The sequence below is a fragment of the Peromyscus maniculatus genome, chromosome 23 (assembly GCF_049852395.1).
Source record: "Peromyscus maniculatus bairdii isolate BWxNUB_F1_BW_parent chromosome 23, HU_Pman_BW_mat_3.1, whole genome shotgun sequence".
NCBI lineage: Eukaryota > Metazoa > Chordata > Mammalia > Rodentia > Cricetidae > Peromyscus > Peromyscus maniculatus.
Window position 1 is genome coordinate 52,929,698 of NC_134874.1, and position 21,489 is coordinate 52,951,186.

The 21,489-nt window shown below is 41.1% G+C and overlaps 1 protein-coding gene across 12 annotated transcripts in view; it reads right to left on the reverse strand.

The window, feature by feature from the left end:
- The window catches only part of Pds5b (PDS5 cohesin associated factor B), a 163,223-nt gene that overhangs the window by 35,777 nt on the left and 105,957 nt on the right, over positions 1-21,489 (reverse strand). For all 12 annotated transcript variants that reach the window (XM_076560106.1, XM_076560104.1, XM_076560103.1 and 9 more), the window contains exons 17-21: positions 20,571-20,686; positions 17,298-17,403; positions 15,453-15,613; positions 8,729-8,852; positions 5,726-5,884 (exon numbers count right to left, since the gene is read on the reverse strand). In XM_076560106.1, the coding sequence (XP_076416221.1) occupies positions 5,726-5,884; positions 8,729-8,852; positions 15,453-15,613; positions 17,298-17,403; positions 20,571-20,686 (666 nt within the window). The remainder of the gene's footprint in view (positions 1-5,725; positions 5,885-8,728; positions 8,853-15,452; positions 15,614-17,297; positions 17,404-20,570; positions 20,687-21,489) is intronic.

Sequence of the window (21,489 nt, forward strand, 5' to 3'; positions counted from 1 at the left end):
CCATGCTGCAATCCTGAGACTCAGAGAAGCTAAGTAACAAGGAGGCTCGAGACGGGGATGCATGAATCTCCCTGTGAAGGGGAAATAGAACAGACATTGCTGTTGAATGGATGGGGGAGGGGTCTGGGTAGGGTATGTGTGGAACACGAGGGATCAGGTGCAGGGAGGATCGAGGGAGAGAGTTCTGGGAGAGACAACTGGAATCTGGGGTCATCTCTGGGAAGAGCTAGAAATACAGTGCAATGGGAACTCCCAGGAATCCAAGGGTGACCCTAGCTAAGACTCCTAGCTATGGGGTTACAGAATCTGAACTGATCATCACCTGTAACAGACAAGACGTCCAGTAGAAGGACTAGAACACCAACCCATCCACAAAACCTTGGCCCTACAAGTTGTCCTGCCTGCAAGATGTGCTGGGGTAAATGTGGCGCAGAAACTGAGGCAGTGGCCAACCAATAACCGGTCCAGCTTGAGACCCACACCATGAGAGGAAGCTCACTCCTGACACTGCCTGGAGGGCCAGGGCGCAGAGGTGAGACAGCTCAGAGAGAGGTGAGATAGCCCAAAGATCCAGGATATAACCATACCCAACTGGCCAAAAAAAAAAAAAAAAAGAGTTAATAAAATGATTCCTAACGATGTTTTGATATACTCATAGATTGGTCATCAGAGAGGCTTCACCCAGCAATTTATGGAAACAGATGCAGAGACCCCCAGCCAAACATTAGGTGGGGAATACTGTGGAAGAGGGGAGGAAAGATTGCAGAGGCCAGATGAGTCAAGGACGCAAGAAAACCTACAGAATCAACTGACCTGGGTTCACAGGGGCTCTCAGAGACTGAAGAGAAACCCAGGAAGCCTGCCCGGGACTGACCTAGGCCGCCTGAACGCATGTTACAGTTGTGTAGCATGGTCTTCTTGTGGGACTCCCAACAGTGGGAGCAGGGCTGTCTCTGACCTTTAGGACCATTTCCTCCTACCTACAACAACTTGTTATAGCATGGCTGGCTGACATCCATGGAAGCTCGTCCTCTTCTGAAGAGAAACGGAGGAAGAGGAGGAATGGATGGGGGTAGGGTTGGGCTGGGAAAAGAGAAAGGAGGGAAAACTTTGGTAGGGATGTAAAAATAAAAAACCAAATATAAAAAAAATTACTGAATAAAAAAAGTCTTTACCTTCCTAACAATAACAGACAATATTTATAATTCATCTAACCCCATTTACTAAATAGCCCTGGAAGCGAAATTCTCACCAGCACCTGGCTGGAGTATTTGAATATCCTTTGGAGGTGTGGGCTAATCTATTCTGTAGACTCTTTTATTTAGCAAGCAAAGACAAGGATAACCCCAGCATTAAGAAGAGCGTGTGCATTTGTGTGTATGCTGCACTTGAGTATCTAGAGGCAGGGAGTCAACCTTGAATGCTGTCCAACTTGTTATTTGACACAAGGTCTCTCTCCATGAGACCTGGGCCTCACTGACTTAGCAAGGCCTACTGGCTAGCAAGCTCCAGGAATCTCCGAGTAGCTGGCTCTTGGATCACACCAGCTCTGTGACCGTGAACAAACCAACACACTTGGCTGCCATGTGAGTCTGTGTTAGACTGCTCTCTAAGCTGTGCAGTAAGTAAGTATGCACTGAGCTCTCTCACCAGATCCAAAAATGTAGTTTTCAACAAGAGAAAAGATACTTTAAAAAAGTCTTAGCCAGGCTTTGTGGCATAAACCTGTAATTTGGCTCATCAAAAGACTGAGACAGGAGAATCACAAGTTCAAGGCCTGCCCAGGCCCTAGTAGTTTAAGACCAGCCTGGACAACTCAGCGAAATGACATGCCAAAAAAGAAAACCCAGGAGGGGGCGGGCAGAGACGTAGATTAGTGGGACAGTGCTTTCTCGACATGGGTAAGCAGGCTCAACTCCAACTGCAAGTCAAAAATCTTTTTTGTTTTGTTTTGTTTTTCAAGACTAGGCTTCTCTGCGTGTAGTCCTGGCTGTCCTGGATCTCACTCTGTAGACCAGACTGGCCTTGAACTCAGAGATCCACTTGCCTTTGTCTCCTGAGTGCTGAGATTAAAGGTGTGAGCCGCCGCCACCACACACACACACACACACACACACACATACACACACACACACACACACACACACACACACACACACACACCACAACACACACACACACACACACACACACACACACACACACACACACACACACACCACAACACACAGAGGGGCAGCAGAAAGAGCAGAATCGTAGAATTTTGGAAAATACAAAAGGTATGGTACAATGTTAACACAGCTTAAGGGCTTTGCTTTCTGAAAGGCAGATTCAACATAAGCAAAAGAGAAAAGAAAAAAGTTGGGTTCCTTTCTTTCAGCACAACCATACATTAACCCCGAGGTAAGCTGCAGGTCCTGTGAAATGGGAATTTACCAAGGCAGTCGGGAAATAAGATGGTCAGGAGCTGAACGCAATCCTGGAACAACTGCTATCTTCCTTTCATCAACAAACCAGAAAGTGAGGATTTCAGGGCTGCTAAGATGTCTCAAGGGGGTCAAGGCTGGATTCCCCGGGCCCCACGTGGTAGAAGCAGAGAAGCAATTTGCTCCAGCTGTCCTCTGCCCTCCACAGGCACACCATGGCATGTGTGCATACCCCCCACCCTTGTTACATAAATAAATGTAAACAATTTGTTTCTCAAAGAAAAGAAAGAAAAGAGAAATTAAGATTCAGCGTGGGTAAGGCCCAGGCAATGTGACAGATAACCCCAACACCCAGAAAAGCAAACTTCCAGAACCAGAGTGTCAGTGGTTGGTAAGTGTCTCAAAACACATGGCACTGAGACCAGGAGAAGGGAGTCCCCTTAGGTTCACTCTGATGAAATTTCTAGACCAAGCATGTCAAGAGGAACCCCAGGGCTCAAGACTATTTCTTCCAAGAAGCAAGAATCAAATCATTGCCAGTTCTCAGCTGCAGAATTGGATGACAAAGGGCAGTGCTCTAAACCCTCTGTGCTGAGTGACTGAGTTCTACTGCTCAAAGGGCAACACCAGAACTCAAGACTCAAGGTTTGCAAACTGGAATATAGTTTCAAATAATTAACTAAAGATAAAGCATACTATAATACTCAACTTACAAGATAATCCAATCTCCATCAGTAATTACAAATCTGAGAATTTAAAACAGATTATAAACAGAGGACAACATAGGACAGCAAGATGTTAAGGTTTAACTATGATTACAGCAGCCACAAGAAAAGTTACTGCTGTGGCAGAATGAGATCTAAATGGTGGAAAAGCAGGTGGATTGAAAGGAAAAACCAGACACGGATTTCATTGTGGTACTGACATAAGCAGGACACTAAAGTACATCATTTTTATCACTAGTATATAAATTCTATTAACTTATGCAGCTATAATTTAAAAAATTAACTAAAAGATGATTTTTCAAAAAAGATTTTAAAAGCTGTAAGCAGAAGACCTAAACGTATATACCTTTTAAAACCTGCAAGATGAAACCCGAAATATAATATTCAAATTTAGGAAAAACTTCACAAATAATTAAAAAGAAAGCAGTTTTTGCAAGAAATGGATATAAAGTCACAACATAGGCTATAGTATCTAAAGTCTAGAGAGTATACAGTATTCTACGGTAGTAGAGAAAACTACAGTGTGCTAACGACAGACTCTCTCCACAGACTCTCACGGGGAACAAAGGGATGACGAGGAGAAGGTAAGACTCTCCATCAACTGTGAAGGGAACGCGGATGATCCCAAGGAGGACACGAAGGGTGGGAGGTTCCTCTGGAGTGGAAACCCAAAACTAGTTCTAGACGGACTAAAACTCAGTGTACCAGAAGGCAAGTCTCAGGCTCAAACCATGAGGACTATTTATGACATGGGAGCAGAGTAAGCTTCTTACAGAGGATGTGACAATAACAAGAAAAATCAACAAATTCAAAGGACAACACAAAGAGAGTGAAAATGTACATTTTAAATGAGACCTTCAGACTATTCTGCAACATGCACCCACTACAGGAAAGATGAGCGAACATGCAAAGGACATTGTGAGCAGTTGCAGAAACAGAAAGAGAGCAGCATGAATGGTAAGGAGGAGCAAAGGGACAGCAGCGACAAAGGCAATGCAGATGAAGAGTGTAACTTTGTATCGATGAGGCGGGCAGCAGCAGGTCAGCCGTCAGATAATGTGGGCCGGTAGCCAACAGCAGCAGTAACCAGAACCGTACAGCAGTGAACCCAAAGGTAAGGACATCTGCACAGGGCACAGGACAGAATTCTTGCAAGACTCCAGAACAAACAAGATTAAAGAAGCACGCTAGTCAGACATGTGTGAGATGAGGGTGAGGTGATAAATAAAATGATTTTTTCTAGATTGAGGAACAAACTCCAAATTCAGAAAAGTGGGTATCCAAAACAGGAAGGAAATAGAAAGTAAGGATTACTGCATAGTAAAGCCATACATGAACAGTATTATTACATATAAGGGGGATAAGTGTAACATCCTTGCATTTGCCCCTATCTTATATGACATAAAACAGGCCAAATTGTTAGGTTAACGGTGGCATGAAGGAATTTAATCGCTGACAAGACAGAACTAGATTATTTTTAACAATTTATCTACTGGAACAATTAGAAAGAGTAGACCAAATGTTTTTTTAAAGTTAGTATGCAAGCAATAAAGAATTACCCAACAATCAGCAGGGCAGATGCTCAGACGAAGGAATACATCAAAAGAATTGAGTCCGGCACCAAGGTTACTTTTCTGACTAAGGTGATTTCTTGTTCTACAAGTGGAAGAAGAGGCGGCTGAGAGGTCCACCAATCCTGTCATCATGTCACAGGCCGTAAGGGAAAAACGGGGAATCACGGACCCAGTAAGTAACAGAGGCCTTAATGAGTATCTGAGAGATTTAGGGAGCTCCCAAACAAATACACCCTAGAGACAAAGAAAAGACAGCAACCTACCAGTAACTGAAGCCAAGGGTAGGTGAAGTTCAATGGTACTAGCACACATGAGCTCCTGGGTTATATTCCCAGCACCAGAGAAACAAAACTATCAATCAAAAAAGCCTGGAGCCCAGTTTCCAACTGGACCAAAATGGCCTGACAAAAGTTTAGCTATTTGCCAGGATCGAGAGTAAATCTTCATCACCAAATATAAATCTGAGAACCTCAAATGATCTCTACTTTTCATATAAAAAGTCAGCCAGGCTAGGATATGGCTCAGTAGCAGATCCTAGGTTCACTCTGCAGGATCCCCCTCCACCCCCACAAAAGAACTGTCAGGCACGGTGGTCTACAACTTTAATTCTAGCACTCAAGAGGCACAAGCAACAGATCTCTGTGAATTCAAGCCCAACTTGTCCACATCGCCAGTTACAAGCCAGCCAAGGCTGCACAGTAACATCCTATCTGTCTCCTCCCCAAAAGTCTACCACTGAATCAAAACTTCATGTTCTTATATAATTTAATGTCATGGAAAACTGAAAGAGCTACAATTGGGTGTTATTTTACAACTCCCAAGAGGGTCTACTTCAGATCAAATGCCTGTGTTCAAACAAGATGTGCCAGTGTCACTGTATTTCTGATGAAACCTTAAATGAAAGCAACCAAGTACAAGTGTCATGATGCATTCCACCTCTCTTTACTATAAACGACATGTAGAACACTACGAAGATAACCAACCTAAAAATGGAACTCACCCGGTCATTCATGAGAAGGTCCTTTACAATGAAAGTTGCTACTAAAGACTTCAGAGGAGCAGCAAACTGATCAGGTGCAAGAAGAGCAATATGACCAATAGTGACCAGGGGTGTTATAAGGTGTTCCAGGTTGCTTGGATCTAGGCTCTTATGCAGAGGCTGAAAATGAAGGATGGGAAATATATTCAGTTCTCTACAGACACAACAAATAAAACTGCTCCTGTTTTTCACCTTTGAATTATGAACACTACAGAAGTTTAGATCCTGTGTAAGTAGCAACTCAAGCTTAAGTGTAGACTTCTATAATTAACCTATGTTTAGATGACATTAAGTTTAAACATTTTCAGTTCTGCCCAGCTCACATTTTATAGGTTTTTCAGCATCAATCTTATTACATAGGATAACACTTATGACCATGTATATGAATGTGAAAGATTGCCAGGGCTAATAATCAATATCCACTCCTCTTCGGAAGCATAAAGATTCCATCTTGCAGCTTCATCTGCAGTTGGAGACATGTAAGATCTGGTCAAGGAAGTGGGAATGAAAAGGAGGTAGGCCGGGCTGGAGATGTGGCTCAGAGGTTAAGAGCACTGATTGCTCTTCCAAAGGTCCTGAGTTCAGTTCCCAGCAACCACATGGTGGCTCACAACCATCTGTAATGAGATCTGGTGCCCTCTTCTGGCTGGCAGAGATACGTGTAGACAGAACACTGTAGACATAATAAATAAATAAATCTTAAAAAAAAAAGAAAAGAAAAGGAGGTAGGCCACACTGGCCCACACTGAGTGTCTCTCCAGGTAAGGCACGCTCTACTTACTTAGGTCCAGCAGGCAAGACTCCAGGAGGAACACAATGAACCACTAGTCAGAAAGAATATGTGCCCCTAAGCCCTTTGAACACCAAAATCCAATTTTCAGTAGCAAAACAAAGTTTCCCTATGTATAGCTAACTGAATTTTGGATGTCTTGAAAAATTATACCATCAAATACTAAATTCCATAATAAGACTATTTTTCATTTAAGACCAAACCATCAATAAGTATCTTATTACAACAAAACAATGTCATACTCATTTTTAGAATGATAACTGAAAAGTGTTGTTAAACTTTAAAAATAGAAAAATCAGAAGAGTGACTAAATTATGCCATCATTAAGCGTTAAGGGGGAGGACACACAAAATGTGTGATTGCTACATCCTTACGTGTGTATGAATAAAGTACCTCTGGAAAGTCCACTACTGACAACACTCAGTGATCTGCAGAAAGTAAACACCTGGCTAGAAAGGGAAGAGGGTACAGAGCAGAAGCACCAATGCTTCATTTGAACGAAAATACGAGGACTTGGGAACTGGCTCAGGGGGCAAAGCGCTTCATGCACCAACATCAACAACTGAGTGCGGACCCTCAACACTTCATAAATAAAAGGCTGAGTACACCTGTGATTACAATGCTGTGGGAGCAGGGACAGCAGCAGCCCTGAGTTATCTGGAGAGCTAGTCTAGCTGAATGAATGAGCTCCAGATTCAGGAAGAGACCCTGTGTCAAAAGTCATGGTGCAAAGCAATTGAGGATGACATGCAGTGTTGACCGCTGGTCTCTACAAGCATGGCCTACACATATGCACACATGTAAACACACAGGAACACATACAAAAAGCAAATGTAGGTTCTATGTTCTAACACTGAACATCAACTATTACAAACTTGTCAAGCAATATAAACTGATTTTCCAACAGACACGGGCAATACGAGGTTTCAGCAAGACCAACAGGAACATTTGCTAACTTGACCTTTTGCTATTCCTGGTATTTTCTCTCTATGCTTCAACTGTGTCCATACCTAAGGATCACTCTGCTGATCACATGATACACAACAACATGGTGGCATAAATATATTGTCAGTTATTTTATTACTACTAATTGATAATTTTCCACAATACATTAATGAAATTATTTTTGAAAAAAAGAAAAATTAATGGCCAGATCATGGAATATGGCAACTGCAAAAAGGCTAGTGACCACTAGGAAGTATTTTCTCAGAAAGCCAGCAAACCTTCCACATTATGAGAAGAGCAACACAGCAGACAGCTTTACAAAGCCAAGTTATATCAGTATTATTCTCACAGTGACCATCACTAAAGGACAAAAAAGATTAATCAATAAAAACAAATTTTCTATAAGTCAACACTAATTAACGAAGTCATCTTTACAAGTAAAAAGAGACATCCCCAAATGCATACAAATTAAGGTAAGTTACTTGCCATATAAACCAAAGTGCTATTTGGAAGACGCAGAATGCGACCGATTCGGGAATTTTAACATGATACATGAAAATATGATAAAATAACCATAAAAGTTTGTATCTCAGGGATAAAATGTCAAAATATTTATGGTAGGAGGTTTAGTTTGATCTCCAAAATGCTTTGACTTCCATTCAAAGCTCCAGACATAAAATTATAAATCATTTTTTTAACAGATTTTTCTGCTAGCTTCTGTTTTAATAATAACGTTAGAGACTATTCTCATACTTGGCTGCAATAAAACACCTACTCAAGGTGAAAGTTAATTAACGTGTAGAGAAAATAGAAAGAAACATTAAAAATATACTTTTATGTTAGCAGGGTTAGCTCAGTCATTCAATCTAAACTTGTTTACAGTACCATCAGGACCAATTTACATTGGGAATTCAAAGTGTTAAACCTGTGAACTGACAGAGTAAGTTCATTACATACTGTCATTGACTGTGATTATATACAATAATCACACCATGAAAACTCTCCAAAAATCAACACATCTAGCGGTGTCAGAAAGTATCATGCAGTATTTGACTTTTGAACTTGAAGTAGCCTTAAACCTATGGAAAACCAGTTTTCCTATTTTAACTGCTGTTGATGTTGATTTTACTGATTCAAATCCTGATAATACACAATATGATACATCTCCAATTGAGAATATTCTGCAAAATCAGTATTTATTTTTTAATGAATTAAAATGTCTTTATTACCTCAAATATCTGTGCAAACTGGGTCTCTTTACTAGAAAATATGGCATGAATACAATGGATGGCATATTTGGCCTGACGAGGTGGTCCTTTTTTGGATTTGTGATGCAATACAGGAAGCAAGGCTCTAAAAAAAAAACAGGGAAGAAAAGCAATAAGTTTTAAAAAAGGATAATTTATGTTTATACCCACAGATCAGTACTATCTCAACCAAGGTCAGAGAAGCTTCTGTGTGTAGTGGAATAGTTAATACAGAAACTCATGACTTGTCAACAAGTGACTGAATGCTCAGTCTCAAACAGGACCTCTAGATCACCTCTCTAAGGCTCAAACAGGACCTCTAGATCACCTCTCTAAGGCTCAAACAGGACCTCTAGGTCACCTCTCTAAGGCTCAAACAGGACCTCTAGGTCACCTCTCTAAGGCTCAAACAGGACCTCTAGATCACCCTCTCTAAGGCTCAGTGGGCACTGCAGAGGAAGGAAGGGCAAAGGGAATGAAATATGGTCTTCTAGACATGACATGTCTGTTGTGCCCATGGAGCCACAGCAGGGGTGGTTACCTGCCTAAGACTGAGTCCATCAACATCCTAGCACTGGAAGAAAGAGACTCTCAGAAGGCCCTTGCCCTCCCCAAGTAACCATAGGCAGTCAGTAAATGGTTGCCAGTAATGTATCATCTTCTTCAGTGGTTGCAGTCACTGATACGTTGTCTTTGTCAAGTACACAACACAACCCATGTTCATTTCAAGGAAGAGGGACCAGACACTCTAAATGAGCTAAAAGTAGGCAGTGGCTGGGGTACTGCACTTAGGAAACACATCCAAGCTCGGTTATCAGCCACCTCTATGCTGACCAATTCCCGTCTGGGCGGATTGGGATAATCCACTCAAGCCCCCCCACCCCCACCCCCCGACTGCAAACCAAATGAGGCCAAGCCCCCACTATCCACAGGGAAAGGACTACAGTGAGGGGGCTCTGGCAGACATCCCAGAACTGTCTAGTAGAACAAGAAGCCATTCCAACATGTGAGGTTCCCCGTGTCTCTCCTTTTACTAGACTTGGGTGTATTTACCCACACTTGTTCACTTTCCCCCTGCTGGTGAGGTCTTCTCCCTTTCCACCTGTACCTCACCTCACTGGATGTTTAGTACGATATGCCTTTATCTTATTATTCTTAAAAACAGAATTCTAGATCTTTTATTTTTATTCCCTTATACTTAAGTGTGGTACTTTTCATTATTGAGCAATCTTCTTTCCTTTTTTCTGTTTATTAATTTCTTGTTCCTTCCTCTTCACCATCACATTACTTCCCATTTTTTTAACTGAAAATTTTTTTCATGCAATATACTTTGATCATGTCATTCCCACCCAACTTTATGGGTTTTTTTTCCCTCTCTCTTTAAAAAACAAGCAACATACACACAAATGGAGACCTAAACACACAAGCGAAAGAGCAGCAAGACACCCCACACGAAGCAGAACAAAAGTCTATCCAAAAGCACCAATGACTTCATTTTGTTTTCGCCGCCTTCTGGGCATGGGGCCTACAGTCAAGTGCAGTTAGTATACCCAGGAGACGACACTGAGGAAACTAACTTTCCCTTTGCCAGTGGGTATCGACTGCAGATGGCTTCTTGGTTAAGGTGGGAGCCCAGGTCCACACCCAGGTTCTACGTTGGACTCCATCTTGAACCTGTGCAGGCAGGGTCGTCCTGGTGTGTAGCTCTAGCTGTCCTGGAACGTGCTAGGGTAGATCAGGCTAACCGCAAACTCAGAGGTCTGCCTGTGTCTGCCTCCCACGTGCCACCATGACCGGCTGCTTCCTTCCTTTCAGTTGGCTCTGCTTCTGTTCTACTTGCTCCCTTTCCTTGGCTCCTTTCTTAACCCACTCAACTGCTACTCCACATCTGTTAGAATGAGGATTTGCTCCCCTACACACTCCTGCCAGCTGTGCCGTCTTCAACTGTATGTCCCGGCGGCTGGTGGAGCTGCTCGTTATAACAGCAGTTTGCTTCGTCCTCTCTGAGTAGTGCTAGGGAGCGAACCTTCCGGAGCAGCTGCTCACTAAGCCGGTCCCCAGGTTACAAGAGAGCCAGAATAACAGATATGTCTATCCTAACTCGGAAACAGGAAACATAAAAAAGCAAGAGTTCTCAAAAAGATCATAACCCCTCCACTGAATTCAAGGATACTAAGATGAGCAAAATACTGGATGAAGAATTCAAAAGTTTACTTGCAGAAATTATCAATGACTTCAAAGAAGATGTAACCTGGTGAATGAAGTTATGCAATCAGTGGGGGGCACGAAAAAGAAAGCCAGCAGCACGGGTGAGAAAGCCAGCAAAATGGGTAAGAAAGCCAGTAATATGAAGAGAAAGCCAAAAAGGAAACTGGAATTCTGGGCAGGAGGAAGAGGTTTAGAAATGCAGGAAATGAAAAGGCCAGAAATCAAATAAAAACACGGAACAGAAAACATCACCACGAGACTAAGCCACACAGATCAAAGAACACAAAAGACTGTGACAAGGCCAGAAAAACACTATATAAAAAGAAAACAGGTAAATAAATGATCCTGGCAATTACTTCCAAGAGATCAAGATGCCAAACTTAAGGGTCCATGCAGAAGTCAATAAAAAGTAAAGGCAGAGAGAATCTATTCAGTAAAATTGTAGACTATTTCCCAAACCTAACAAGATGGGCATCCAAGCACAAGAGGGATTTAAAACCCCAAATAGACATGACCAGAGAAGAACCTCTTCAGGACACATCTCAGTCAAGACATAGCAAGGGTAAAACAAAGATGATACAGTTAAAGCTACAGGAGGAAAACACCAACCCACAAACACAAACCCATAGGAATTCTTCTTCAGAGCACCCCACAGAACCCCTGAAAGTCAGGGGAGTGGGTCCATGTATTTTACTACCAGACAGATGCCTAGATCCAGCAAAGGTATCTTTCAAAATTGACCAGGAAATAAGGATGTTCCAAAACAAGCAGGAACTAAAGCAACACCTCATCACCAGCCCAGCTGTAATGTCGCTGTTTCACAGAATTGAAACCATTCCTCCTGGAGGGGAGAGGGGGGCTGGGAGCTAGGACTTAGAAAACTTACGAAGACAAGAACTTAACGAAACCCAGCAGGCTCAGTAAGGTCAGAAGATGTACACTCCTGAGAGCTCGCCACAGGGCTGAGAGGCAGGGGACATTATAGAGCAGACTCCCCAGCGGTCTTACACGAAGAAGGGCAGGAAGATCCAGCATACTTGTATCAGTTGTCCCCCATGCTGGCTTTGGCAAGGCAACTGCCTTTGAATCCCTGGAGCGCCTATAAATAACCTCTCAGCCACACTCCTATAGATAACCCTAATAAATTCAATGGTTCACCAAGTTAAACCTGGGTGGAATTTATTGTTTCTGTCTGTTACTGATGTCTTACCTGAGGTAAATAGACAAACATTCACATGTCTCAAAGAAAACTCACACAATAATACTGAAAAACAAACAAACAAACAAACAAACAAACAAACAGAGAAACACCATGCACAGAAAAGAAATCTCAATTAAGAAAGCAGAGGAAACCAATTTCATGAGTGGAAAAAAATGGAGAGAGAAGACCTGGGAAGCAATCTATCACACTCAACAATGTTTTTTTTTTTTTTTTTTTGGTTTTTCGAGACAGGGTTTCTCTGTGTAGCTTTGCGCCTTCCTGGAACTCGCTTTGTAGACCAGGCTGGCCTCGAACTCAAAGAGATCCACCTGCCTCTGCCTCCCGAGTGCTGGGATTAAAGGCGGGCGCCACCACTGCCCGGCTCAACAATGTAAGCCCTCAGCACACTAATACTACTGTAGGGAAGAAATAAAGAAACGAATATTAATCCAACCAATTAGAAAAATAACCAAAAAAGTTCAGGAATTAGCAAACTTCTCAGTGACCAAATGCAAATGTTGTTAACGCTGCAATTCGAAGACATAGACTAGCTCACTGATAATAAAACAAGATTCAGCTCTCTGCTGTATCCAAGAAGCACACTTCAATGGCACACATTGGCAGACTCAAGAGTGAACAGAAGCAAATCCAGCCGGCATCACTGTTTAGAAAAGTACTAAAGCAAAGCTGAAGGCACCTTAGTCACAAGAGAATCTTGAAGTGGCAAAAGCATCCACTGGGAAAGGGCCAGCCTCTTCAACTGTACAGGAAAACCTGGGTCTCCGCAGCATGCGGAAAAATCTCACTCTAAACACAAGGGGATCAAGATGTTGAAAGTTCTAGAGGGAAGCAGCTTCGAGATCCAGGCATAGGCTAGGACTATCAACAGCTCAGGAAATAATCCTAAGAATCAAGAAATGGGACTGCAGAAAGTGTAAGGCCTAATGTCCAACAAAGGAAACAATTAACAGTGATGGTATACAGAAGGGGGAAAATTTACTAGCTATGTATCCAACAGGAACCTGCTATTTGAAATTTATAAAGTATCCCAAAACTTAAAACACCAAACAAACAAAGATTCCCCACCCCCAAAATGAATCAGTGATGGCCAAATTAATGGAGTAGACATTTACCCCAATAAGATTAAAAAAAAAAAATTTGTAAAAGTGCTCAACCCCCTTAGCCACCAGAAAAATGCAAAGTAAATTACAGTGTGGTGATATGAAAGAAAATGGCCTCCAAAGACAGAGGCACTATTATGAGTGTAGCCTTGTTGGAAGAAGTGTGTCACTGTGGAGGTGGGCTTTGAGGTCACGCCCAGTGAGAAAGACCACTTCCTGTTGCCTGCAAATCAAGATGTAGGACTCTCGACTGCTTCTCCAGCACCATGTCTGCCTGCAGGCAGTCCTGCCACCATGTCACATCATGATGATAATGTGAGCCCCCCAATGAACTGTTTTCCTGTATAAGAGCTGCCATGGTCATCGTGTCTCTTCACAGCACTAGAAACCCTGACTGTGACACACCAAGACTCCGTCTCATTAAGAAACAACATGTACTGTCAAGGGGGTCTGAGACATGGACCTTAACCTGGCTGATGGTGATGGGAACTCGAGGGCTGCTACAGGAATCAGTAAGCAGTTTTCTCAAAAAAATCAAAAGTACAACTCCCAACTGATCTGTTGTATCTATCTCTCCTAGGTATATACCAGAAAGAATCTTAAGTATGTCATAGAAGTATTTGCAAATTCATGTTACTGCTACACTACTCACAATAGCCAAGATGTCCAACAAGAATTCAGTGGACATAAAAAAAAAAAGTTTGTTAAGGAATGGGCAAATCCAAGCAAAGTAAAAGAAGATACATACTTTTCATACAAATACGCGCGCACGCGTGCGCGTGCATGTGCGTGTGTGTGTCCCATTATCTTGCATGCTAACTAAAAAAGTAAGAAAAAGAAATAAGGCTAGGTGGTGGTGGCGCACGCCTTTAATCCCAGCACTCGGAAGGCAGAGGCAGGTGGATCTCTGTGAGTTCGAGGCCAGCCTAGTCTATAGAGTGAGATCCAGGACAGGCACAAAACTACACAGAGAAACCCTGTCCCGAAAAGAAAAAAAAAAAAAAAGAAATAAGAAATAAATAGAAACTATACCCAAAGGTATAGCTCCATAGATAATCGAATCAAGCCTAAATTCAAATCACAGATTTGCCACTTGCTAGCTATGACCTAGAACTATTTGCCTATCTGGATGTTAGACTCCTTACTCAGACTAATAACCACATTCTGTTATCAGGTGAACGTACAATACATGGTATATAGTTACACACAGTCCACTCTGCTCTCTGATCTGATTTGTGTAGCAAGAGCATCATCCCATAGAGAAACATACATCATGAACTCATTTAAACAATAGTGTTACTTATTCTTACCAAAAAAGACTACTGTTATAAAATCCTGGTAGGTTTTTTGCTCTTTAGACTGATTTTATGTGTTTGACTGTTCGTCTGCATGTTTGTATGTTTAACATGTGCATGCCTAGTGCCCATGGAGAGGGTGTCAGACTCCCTGGAACTGGAGTTACAGATGGTTGTGAGTAAACATGTGGGTGCTAGGAACCAAACTCGGGTCCTTTACAAGAACAGCCAATGCTCTTAACAGCCATCATCTCTCCAGCCCCCAATTTTGGTAGGTTTGGATTATCACTGAAATAACACCTTCATCCTATTTACCAGTGACTTCTTCATTTCACTCCAGTTCACATGACCAGAACAGAAGAGCAAGTTACACCTCCCTCTAAAAGTTACTTAATGCAGACTGAGGAAAAAGGCTACAGGCCAATTCTGAAGAAGCATCCAACCCTGACCACAGCTCCCTGAAAGGGTAGTTCTCAGGCAGAAGTGAAACCAATCACCTGTAGCATCAGGACTACACGTGGATCTTCCCTCCAGAAACGGGAGAAAGATGTGCAAGAAGCAAGTGATGACAGAAAGAATGAAGATGTATTCTGTTGGGAGATTACAGACTCTTGAACACTGCTAGCACTTAATAGAAACTCTCTACAGCCAATCCGGGAACTACCATGAAATGGTTTTTAAGTCTTTTAAGCATCACAAAGATATACCATGCTTATCTTCTATTTTATAAATCTAAAATACCAACCAATGCTTTCTCACAAGAACGAAGTCTACATTCTAGCACAAATAATTAACACACAACAATTTTCCTCAAAACTCAATTACTACAGAACTTAAGAAACAGTATATCCAAAGTATTTATTAGAAAAAGCCTAACTCACGATCTGATGTGTGGGAAATCCTCTTCAATTTTGCTCCCTGTATTTTTGAAAATCTGTAGGGCAGCTTCTGCTACCTTTTCATCATCCATCTTCAGACAAGCCAGAAGGGATTCAAATGTTTCAGCAGAATGAAATGAGATGGGATGTGTAAAAGAGAGGACCTACAAAGGGTTTATAAACATCATCTGTAACATCTTTTCACATTTGTAATATACACCTAAAGTACATATTAGAAATAACACTAATCAATAATCAATTCAAGATTAACTACGCTATGTTCCTCTGTGGAATGTCAATATATTTCTAGTCAAAATAATTTGGACATTGATTGATGATTATATTTTTCAGAGCAAGGGCATGAGAAATAGAAACATATAGAAAATAAAACAAAACATCTCTTTTTTAAAAAATAAACATTAAAAGAGACTAGGTAAGAATTATTTTTAAAGTAAATTAGGAAATGTATACTTATCAGATCATAAAACACACTTTAAGTACCATAGCCAAATCAACATAAAAAAAAGCAGTAGAGAAAATCATCAAACAAACAGATAAAGCAACAAGATAAACATTTTTAAGAACCTAGACACGGACTGTAACAGACTTTCAAGAGGGCAACAGCACGCAGCTCAGCTTGGGCGAGTGCGTGCCTAGCAGGCACACAGCCCTGGGTCTGATGCCCACACTGCACAGAGCTGAAAGTGGCGGTGCATGGCTGTGATTCCATCATCTGGGAGCGGACAGTCGAGGACAAGACAGTCCAGGCTCTCCGCGACTGTCTGCAGTGCCACATGAGAGAGACCCTGTCTCAAACACAAAACCGACAAACAAAACGCTACAACTGGACTGGGCCTAGTGGTTCACGTGTTTGAGTCCAGCACTCAGAAGACAGGCAGATCTCTCTACATAGTGAGAGCTGTCTCAAAACAACACAAAAACAGGCAACAGGAAAGTAATCATCCTGAGAAAGCCACGTATCTAGAATGAGAAAGTCATATCAAACACTCCTTCATAAATTCTTTCAAAACAATAGGTTGTGTTTAAAGTTTAAAAAAAAAACCCTCTGGACATCTGTGTGTCTGTGTATGTGTGAAGTGTGCATATACAAGTGTGCTCATCTGTCTGTGAGCATGTAGTGGTCAGAATCACTTTGGGTCTCTTTTTCTATCACTCCCAACCTTTGTTCAAATGAGGTCTCCCACTGACTCTGCAGCTCACAGGGTCAGCTTGCAGAGGCTCTTACACTGAGTTGAAGGCACACACCCACCATCTGGGGTCCCCACTCAGGTCCTCCTGCTCATCGAGCAAGCACTTCAACCACTGAGCCATCTTCTCAGCCCCATTATAGGATTAGAGTGTAGAATAATAGAGTTCAAATACAGAATGTAGAAATACTAAACAACAACAACAACAAAACTACAGTGTCATAGTTCAAAGGTTTATAAATGATCAAAAGAAACAATGCTATTTAGAGATATATACAAAGATGCACATAGAAAAGCTAAAAGTTCAGTAAAATAAATAGAAAATTCAGAGAAATACATGATAGATTTGATGGCAGGGATAAAAATCACTCAGGAAATATAGCATTTTAAATAATCAACGTAATTTGAGTAAATACAGTTTATGGTTTCATATGGTTGAATATAAAACGTAGGTAACTGGGGGCGCACTTCTGATTCCTGATGCTGTAAGAGAAGCAGCTATAGTTTGTACAGAGACACACAGCAATGAGGCCCTGCCTTGAAAACACACACACACACACACACACACACACACACACACACACACACACACCCCACAACCCAGTTGTCTAATAAGAAACCAGTTTAGACAAGTGTTTACCTTCAGCAGCTCAAGGCCCGCCCTAATAGCCTGATCAGTCGGGACACCCTCATCCTCATCGTCTGCTGTCCCGTCTATTGACTTGTTCACTTGCTTGATAAGAGCACTAAAGTATGCAAGGAAACAAAGGGGTTATTTCTTTCAACTGTAATATGTTAGCAGTATCTGAAAACGTTCCTAAATATTAAATAACTACACAGTGTATAGTATTTTATATGGTTGTTAACCAAACGTTATTGTAAAACAAATCACAGGAAAGTATCTTTTCAAAATCAGTTCTTTTCCTTCACCCATTCAAATGAAACCAAACAGTTACTTGATTTGCCCTTTTGAATGCCATCTGTACCTTTATTAGTGTCTTTTCCAGAGAAGGCCTACCATCAAACATAGGAATTTTTTTTTTTTTTTGGTCTAAAATACATGTCAATCAAAGAGCAGCGTTAAGCACTCTAAAAATGCAACATGTATCTGTGTCAGACAAAAGATCCAAGAGTTAGAAACCACAGTCCTGCTGCTAAAACTGTAACAGATGCAACAGAACCTTATAAAAGAGAACACCAGACAAAGAACAGCAATGTTTTCCAGTTTTAGAGACAGGCTGATCTTATTGCAAATGAACTTTAGTAATTCATTGATAATGATTTAAAGCAATCATTCACACCAATGGGCAGTTGCTCTTTTTACAAATTTCAAGCAATAAATTAACAGTATGGAAATAAAATATATCAAAATAAAAATTTATGCAATACTTCTCAAAATATTTAGTAGAGCTGTTTCTTCAAAAAATATTTTATGCTGAAACTTAGTATCAAACAAGGAATGAAGTACGTCTGTCTAATTTTCTTACCTACAATTCTGGCTGACAAGATGGCTCAGGGTTTATGGGCCCCTGCCACCTAGCCTGATGGCCTGAGTTTGATTCACAGGATCCACACAGTAGGAAAGACCCGATCCTGCAAGTTGTCCTGACCTCCAAATGTGGGTCTTCACATGTGCACCACTCTATGCACATATGCATACATAACCATGTACACGTTAAAAACATTTATTTCTATCAAGTGTTTCCATCCATTTAGTTTTCCTAGTGTTTCCTATTTCCATAAAACAAGTTTTCCCTATTCTCATATGAATTTTTTCCAATTACCCAAATGAAAATCTCCAACCTAAATCTTATTCCCAACAGTACCAAGATTCCCCTGTACAGTAAGAACATTAAAAAATTTAACTTTTATTTTCTTCTGTAACAATGGGGAGGAAGGCCACAAGTGAGTGAACACACGTTAACAGTATCAGCTAACAAGGACTGCAAAGAGTCATGAGAGAAAATGAAGCTCCTTCTCTGGGGCTGCTAAGAATGGACAGAGCTCTGTGACAGAAAGCAGCTGAGACAAGAGCTAATCACACACGCACGCACGCACGCACAATCGGGAAAACTACGTCAAAAGCTATTTCAGTATTCGGTGAGGAACAAATGATGAAAATAGCATCAAACATAATGAAATGCACTCCGTATGTTAGCCTAAGAGATTAACAAGAGAATTCAGCAAGGTGATACAAACAAAGCTCTCAGAACAACAGTGATTTTTCTCTCTCAGCAAAAGTCAGCTAAAAAGCACAGAAGGGAAATGTATTCACACTGAGAAGCCAAAACACATAAGTAACTAGGAATACAAGTCACACAGAGAACCCTCATGTTCTTGGGGAAAGGAAAGTCTGAATCCATGTACACTCCTGCCCATCTGATCACCAGGTACTACCTACCATTCACCCATCTATAAAATGCAGAGACTGAAAAGGCCCTGGTCCAGAGTCTGATTGCCTGAGGGGACAAATGTAGCCTCTCTTTGGTGGCTCTGCAGCCACTTCCTGAGTCCAATTTAACACCCAGCCATTGTCCTGTGCCTACCTGTCAGGCAGTTCCCATTCCATAAAGTTACCACTGTTTAGAATTCTCCCACATATATTATAAGCAGAAACTGCTACTTCTTGCTACCATTTATGCACCAACACACCTTCTGGACCACTGTGAAGTTCCTGACTGCTGAAACCAAGGGCCTACCCTTGGTCATCAGTCTGTCAGCTCATACCATATACCTTATTTGTGAAAAGTTTCACCATTTTTTAAGTTTTAGAATCCTGCAACAACTTGGTCTTCTTACATCTCTCTGATTTCCCTACTGTAAAAAGGTTTCCATACCTGTCTATAATAGTTTTCATTTTCTATTTAATTTTAGCATATTAGTCAGTTCTCATAATTTCATTTTAAACTCAATGTCATTTGATTAAAAAAAAAATGTAGCCAGGTGTGGTGGTTTATTCCAGTGATCCTAGCACTTGGAAGGTAGAAACAAAAAGATCAGGAGTTCAAGGTCACCCACAGCTACAAGGTGAATTCAAGGACAACCTGAGCTACATGAGAACCTATCTAAATAAATATAAGAGAGACAGAAATGAAGGAAAGGAAGGAGGAAGGAAGGAAAGAAATTTTGGTATGTCCAACTAATAATTACATGTTGTCTTTTTCATCTACTTTAAAAAAAAAAAAAAAAAAGGCCCTTTTTATTCTCTTCAAGGTACCAGGATTCATTTTCTGCACCTGAAACCTTGTACTCTGACTCCTTATCTCATATGTGTAGCCAGGAAGCAATCTCTTAGGGATGCTCTTTGAAAACCTTCCTCAAATACGTTCTTCCTTTCCCATCACACTAGCATCTATGCACAGATGCCACAACAGAGCCTAAAGGGAGCTCTCCTCCCCTCCTCCACTCACCACCTCAACCTGTGGTTTCCAAAGACTAAGGGTGTAAATCAAGAGCCCCAAAGCTCAGTGGTAATAGCAGTCCATATCTGATCCGGGCACAAAGCACTCATGCCTCTCCTCTCCAGTCTACAACGGAACGGAAGGCAGTTACTTTCAAAACACTCATACCCTATCTAGGGAGTTTGGCATGTGATAATCTCAATTCCTATAATACTCTTTCTCCCCTATCTGTAAAAGCAAAGTCTTACCTACGCTCCCTTCTTAGGTAAAATCGTACCTCCTCCCAGAGACAGCATTTTGAGCTCTCTGAAGTAAATAATAAAGTGAAAGCAGAGTGAGAAGCAAGACAAGTGGCCCATCTGAACATGAGCAACACAAGCTGTCTGCACAAATACAGCACAATGACGGCACATACAGACACAGAGAAGAAGCTGGTGTAGTGTCTGGGACCGACCTACTGCATGCATGATTGGAAAACACAAAGAAACCTTAATATTTGTAAGGACAAATACCTGATAGACTCAGTATCTATATGTACAGGTGCTATCCTCTCCAAAAGAAACTTGATCATTTCCAAGAAAGGATTTGTAGGCTGTTTAGGGTTGCCCAACTTCTTAGTTATTTCACGCTGAAATGCAGATTTGTAAATTATTAAAAGAACATATTTAAACACAGTCTAACTTGAAAATGTTAAGAACCTCTAACATTCTGCAGTATTAGTGCTGGAAAACATAAGCCAAGAGTAGCTAAGTAAGTAAGTAACAAAAATTAGATTAAAAATTGAGCACATTCTAAGTAAGTAAGATGAACATTATTATTAACATTCTAAGCAAATAAGATGTCCATTATTATTAAGATGTACAATAACCAATGTAAATAAGATGTACAATAACCAATAGGACAAAGAAAAAACTGGACAGGTAGGTATTTTGAGTCAAAACAAAGTTAGATTCCTATCTCATGTCATACATCAAAAATAGTTCAAAAGAATAAAACTGTAAGAGTAAAACCAGAGGTGGAGACAAACCAGCAAGAAAACTAACAGAGAGAACTAGATACTAAATTCCTGGTGTCACTCTGACACCCACTCTCATTCAGCCTCTCTGGGAAAGCGTCAAGAATCACCTTCTTCTAAAATATATATCAAGATATATGAGTAAAAAACACCAATAAATATTTCTAAGATGTCTTAGTGTCTTTTCCCGTTATGATAAAATACCCTGACAAAAACAACTTAAGAGAGAGAAAATTTATTTATTTTGGCTAAGAGTTCCCAAGTTTTGTCGATCACAGCAAACTGAGCTGGAAGGAGCTAGTCTACAACCACATCTGTCCTCAGTTCTTTCTCCATCTTCCAGGATGCCCTGCCTGGGGACTGTGCCACCCACAAGTGGGTAGATCTCCCTACCTAAAATAATCAAGATAATCCCT